Genomic DNA, 6,000 nt, shown 5'->3' on the forward strand with positions numbered 1-6,000 from the left:
ATACTTGACATTCAGAAAAGCTACAGCAAACGAACTACACGATCTTTGAGCCAAGCTTAGGATTGGGTCTTGTCCATCACATCATTCTCCTAATGATGTGATCCCGTTATCAATGACATCCAATGTCCATAGTCAGGAAACCATGACTATCTTTTGATCAACGAGCTAGTCAACTAGAGGCTCACTAGGGACGTGTTGTGGTCTATGTGTTCACACATGTATTACGATTTCCGGATAACACAATTATAGCATGAACAATAGACAATTATCATGAACAAAGAAATATAATAATAACCATTTTATTATTGCCTCTAGGGCATATTTCCAACAATGTGCATGTTTTTTGTACTCATATTGAAAGTGCGTTGAACATTTCAGATGAGGACAACGACGAGGATCTTGAAATGGAGGAGGTTGACGATGATGACGACTCTGCTTCTATTTCAAACATTCCAGATCCCTATGATATGGTTTATAGCAAACTCCCAACAGAAACACACAAGCTGAAGTCGGTGGAGGACTGCAAACACTGTTGTGCAAAGAAGTTTGAGCGTGAGTCCAAGGGTTTTTGCTGCCGTAAGGGGAAGATCAAACTGGCCAACCCAGATACGCCACCCGAGCTCATGAGGCTATGGACAAGTGCAGACTCTGATGCCAGGCATTTTCGTGACAATATCAGGTTTTTCAACGGCCACTTCTCATTCACCTCACTATATTGTCACCTTGATAGTGATACCACTAACATATCAAAGCATCCTATCTATACATTTTGTGCCCATGGCCAAATGTACCACAACATACGGTCATTCGGCAAACAAGATGGATTGGATCGTAGTCACTTGGAGCTCTACTTCTATGATGATGACCCCAGTTTAGAACACAGATATCGCAGTTGCCGTAAAGAGCAGTGCCAGAAAGACAAAGAAGTAATCACACAGTTAGTCAACATACTTCGTGGCAACCCATACTCTGAACACCTCCGGAGTATGGGCCATGTTGATGATGTTGATGACTATCGCATAACACTTAAGCTTGACCAGCGGATGGATCAAAGAACATATAACGCGCCAACCACTTCAGAAGTAGCCGCTGTGTGGGTGGAGGGTAGTGAACGTCGAAGACAATTCGACAATAGCGTCATCCTACGAGGGAAGAATAGAGATATATACGGCATCAAGTCCTACCATGGATGCTATGATGCGTTGTCGTACCCTCTTTTCTTCCCTAGAGGTGAACTTGGGTGGCATACTGATATCCCGAAGGAAGGTGTGCCCTATGAAACCGTGATGGCAGCTCGTGCAGCTCGTCTAGCTCGTGGCCTTAACAATAGGTCCTCCAATCCCACAATCAGTGAGAACGTTGTTGCTGATGATGATGCAGGTTAGTGTTGCAATAAGTTGTTACATCACCGTCCATTTGAGGTGTGCTCTCAATCAACATCACCATTGTTTTCAATTTTCTATTCAGCTTCTAGAGGTAGGCTATGTGTGTCTGTGAGGGACTACTACTGCTACAAATTCCAGATGCGTCCTGGGATATTCAACCCGATCCTCTTTGGTAAGCGTCTTTTCTAGCAGTTCGCGGTCGACACATACATCAAGATTGAGAACTCCCGATTGGACTATATATGGGTTCATCAAGATAAAATAAGGGTGGACCTGTACCAAGGCTTGGTGGATAGCTTACATGCCGGTGAGGGTAGGGCAGATTCCATTGGAAAACGCACAGTTCTAGCTACGTCATTTATCGGTGGTCCACGAGACATGAGGCGTCGCTACATGGATGCTATGGCCTTAGTTAGGCGGTATGGCAAGCCAGACATCTTCCTCACAATGACATGCAACCCAAACTGGGATGAGATTAGGAAGGAACTGTACCCTGGCCAGACACCTCAAGATCGTCCAGATCTCATCGTCCGTGTTTTCAGGGCGAAGTTGGAGTAACTCAAGAATAAGCTATTTAAAAAGGATATCTTGGGAAAGGTGAGGGCTTATGTGTATGTGGTGGAGTTCCAGAAGAGGGGCCTTCCTCATGCGCACTTCCTGCTCATCATGGAGGGCCGATACAAGCTCACTTGCCCCGAGCAGTATGATCGCCTTATCTCAGCCGAGCTCCCCAACAAGAAGAAGTACCCAGAACTGTACAAGTTGGTCGTGAAACATATGATGCATGGACCTTGCGGTGCTTTGAATTGTGAATGCCCTTGCACAAAGGGTCGTCCTTCTTGCAAGAATCACTATCCGCGACCTTTCAATGCGACTACCTTACAAGGCAAGGACTCCTACCCGCTATACAGACGACGTGAAGACGGATGTAAAGCAATGGTTCGAAAGGAATGGCTAGATAATAGGTGGGTCGTCCCATACAACCCACACCTCTTGCGCTACTTCAATTGTCACATCAATGTTGAGGCATGCGGAAGCATAAAGGCTGTTAAATACCTATTCAAGTAAATATACAAGGGCCATGATCGAGCGTCTATTGTTGTAAGTGAGGCTGACAAAAATGGAGACATAGATGAGATCAAACAGTATAGAGACGCTAGGTGGGTCACTCCTCCAGAAGCATTGTGGAGGATATATGGATTTGAATTGAGTAAGAACTCACCACCCGTGAAGCAGCTACAACTCCATCTACCAAACATGCACATGGTGTCATTCCAAGCGGCCCAAAATATTGAACGAGTAGTTAACTGTGAAGGTGTTGAGAAGTCGATGCTTACAGAGTACTTTGAGGCAAACAGGTTACATGAGGATGCTCGTTCTATCTTGTACAGGGACTTCCCTGAGTGGTACACCTAGCAGACAAGTAAGAACAATAAATATTGGAGAAGAAGGGTACGAGATACAGGTGGACAAATTGGAAGAATTGTGTCAGCTCATCCTGCCGAGGGGGAACGCTATTACCTGCGGGTCCTCCTAAACCATGTCACGGGTGCCACCTCTTATGAGGACCTAAGGACGGTTAATGGTGAGATCCTACCAACCTTTCGTGAAGCTGCCGAGATAAGGGGATTGATCGAAGGAGACAACACACTAGATGAGTCCCTCACTGAATCCACATTATATAAGATGCCATCATCTCTAAGGAGGCTCTTTGCAACGATACTGGTATTTTGTGAGCCAACCGATGTGCGTGGACTCTGGGAGAAGCACCTAGATGCAATGTCAGAAGACTATCGTCATAGCAATCCATCCAAAGTTGCAGTTGAGCAAATAGTTCTAATAGATATCAAGAATATGCTACAATCAATGGGCAAGGAGATAGAGTCATTCCCTCTTCCCGATATTCAGGAAGAATATGACACTTCCAACGGTGTGACAAGGGAGATCTTCGAGGAATCCTCCATAGAGCTCAACGTTGAGGACACATATCTATCAGATTCACTTAATTCAGATCAGAGGGCCGCATACGATGAAATTATGTGTGATGTTGATCGTGATGAGGGTGCTGCGTTCTTTGTGGATGGACCTAGAGGCACTGGAAAGACTTTTTTGTACATAGCACTGCTTGCAATGGTACGTGGGCAGAACAAGATTGCTATAGCGACAGCTACGTCCGGTGTTGCTGCTTCCATAATGCCCGGAGGGAGAACAGCTCATTCACGGTTCAAGATACCGCTAGGCATCGATGATGGTGGGTTTTGTAGCTTCACTAAACAGAGCGGGACTGCCAAGCTCCTACAGTCAGCTTCTCTCATTATTTGGGATGAGGCTTCCATGACAAAGAGACAGGCAGTCGAGGCGTTGGACAATAGTATGCGCGACGTGATGAGCCGACCAGACCTGCCGTTCGGTGGGAAGACATTTGTGTTCGGTGGAGATTTCAGACAGGTCCTTCCTGTTGTCCGTAAGGGGTCTAGAGCTCAGATAATTAATTCATCGCTACGTAGGTCTTACCTTTGGGATTCCATGTGCCACCTTAAGTTGGTACACAATATGAGGGCACATAGTGACCCATGGTTTGCAGAGTATCTATTGCGCATTGGTGATGGTAAGGAGGAGACCAACAGAGATGGCGACGTCCTTCTTCCAGACGAGATATGTGTGTCATCAACTGGGAAGGACACTGACATTGATTCACTAATAGACAATACTTTTCCTAGCCTCGGTGCTAACACGTCAGACCCAGACTACATCACCTCCAGAGCAATCTTGTCGACACGGAATGATTGCGTGGATATGATTAATTTGAAGATGATCAGTCGATTCCAGGGAGATGAGATGGTGTACCATAGTTTTGATTGTGCGGTGGACGACCCTCATAACTACTATCCTTCTGAATATCTTAACACATTGACCCCTGATGGCCTACCCCCGCATGTGTTGAAGCTCAAGATTAACTGCCCTGTCATATTGCTCGGGAACATTGACCCTGCAAACGGACTTTGCAATGGCATGAGGCTGGTGATTCGAGGGTTCCAAAGGAATGTCATCGATGCAGAAATTGTCCTTGGCCAACATGCTGGAAAAAGGATCTTCTTGCCAAGGATCCCCCTTTGCCCCTCTGATGATGAGATGTTTCCTTTTCAGTTCAAGAGGAAACAATTTCCAATAAGGCTCAGCTTCGCCATGACGGTGAACAAGGCACAGGGGCAAACTATCCCGAATGTCGGTATTTACTTGCCCGAGCCGGTGTTCTCTCACGGGCAGTTATATGTTGCACTATCTAGATCCGCCGCTAGAAAGAACGTCAAGATTCTTGCCGTTCCTGATGCTGGTAATAAGAAAATTAACTCAGATGACAGCAAAAAGAAGAGTTCAACTTGCAGCAAAAACAAGAGCTCTGATAGTCCTGTTGGTACGTACACGAAGAACATTGTCTATAAAGAGATCCTTACATCATAGGTGAGAAATTTGGTAGTTATATTTCCACTCTATTTCTTTATTATCTATATGGCTATATTTTTATTTCACGATAAAATTAGATAATGAAATAGTTTTTATTTAAATTATCTGATATTTATTTTGTGCAGGTCACCTCGTCATATGGAGTCATTTGTGTTTAACTTGCATCTTGTTATCATGTGTTGCTGAGAGAAACCGGACCAGTGAACCGAAGTGTAAATTCTTGAGTGCATGAATACCAGAACTGAAGTGAAAATTATGCTTGTCTTTTGATATGTTTTCTCTCGAGTAGAGGAAGATGGTTCATGTCCAAGCAAATCACCTACCTGCAAGCTTCTTGACATCTCACTAATTCGAGATTTTATTCTCTTCACTCTTTTCTGATATGTAAAATCAAAATAATACTTTCAATGTAGTTGATGTATATACTTTTAATTTAAATATGAAGAATGCTATTTTTTGCAAGCTTACTTCAAATATTTCATGTGAAGTGGATAGTTATATGCTAAATGAAAAGAAATGTGTGTGCTCTTCTTAAATTCAACTCAGTACATATGTACGCTACTTCATCTCAGCATTGAGTTAGATAATCCTCAACTAAATTTTGTCATTCAATTAGATGGACACGTCTAAAATTTGTACATGTATTATTGCCCGTGGCAACGCACGGGCATTTTACTAGTCTAAAGTAGATGTTTGTGCTACTACTTGGTTCTGTCCGGCTATTACCACTCATCTCTACTATGCACTGAAAACTGAATAATTGAATGTAAAGTATGGATGCTGTGTATGTGGACCCTGGGATCATGTGTTATAATTAAGTTTAAAGCACTAAGCAAAAGAAATCTTCTAGTAACCCTCAAGCATTGACTATTAAATATCTCCTGTTGGATATAGTTATGATGGGGCATATGGTACTTATTTTGGTTTGATTATTGTTGGTAATGCAATTGTTATGTTGGGCTATAGATAGAATGGAGAACTAAGAACACGCGTCGCCTCTAGCGCACGGGGGAAACCCTAACCGCGCCGCCAGGTGCCCCTCCCAAGTCCTCCCCCGCTTCGCCGCCGCCGGAGGGGCCACCGGCGAAGCCCGCGTGGTCCCCAGAGAAGGTGGCGGCGGGGCGTCCTCGTCGTTTCGCCATTGCCTCGT

General features: G+C 44.4%; 2 protein-coding genes across 2 annotated transcripts in view; both read left to right on the top strand.

Annotated features, from left to right (window-relative positions):
- Positions 1-2,922, top strand: part of LOC147973208 (uncharacterized) — a 33,326-nt gene extending 30,404 nt beyond the window's left edge. The window contains exons 4-6 of the mRNA XM_087524605.1: positions 379-1,380; positions 1,468-1,557; positions 2,777-2,922. Of these exons, the coding sequence (XP_087380731.1) occupies positions 379-1,380; positions 1,468-1,557; positions 2,777-2,922 (1,238 nt within the window). The remainder of the gene's footprint in view (positions 1-378; positions 1,381-1,467; positions 1,558-2,776) is intronic.
- A 989-nt stretch (positions 2,923-3,911) lies between these two features.
- On the top strand, positions 3,912-4,847 carry LOC147973209 (uncharacterized). Its single transcript, XM_087524606.1, has one exon. The coding sequence runs from the start codon at positions 3,912-3,914 to the stop codon at positions 4,845-4,847; it is 936 nt and encodes a 311-aa protein (XP_087380732.1).
- The last annotated feature ends 1,153 nt before the right edge of the window (positions 4,848-6,000 follow it).

This window comes from Triticum urartu, chromosome 5A, assembly GCF_056163025.1.
Source record: "Triticum urartu cultivar PI428250 chromosome 5A, HENAU_Tu73, whole genome shotgun sequence".
In the NCBI taxonomy this organism is placed as follows: domain Eukaryota; kingdom Viridiplantae; phylum Streptophyta; class Magnoliopsida; order Poales; family Poaceae; genus Triticum; species Triticum urartu.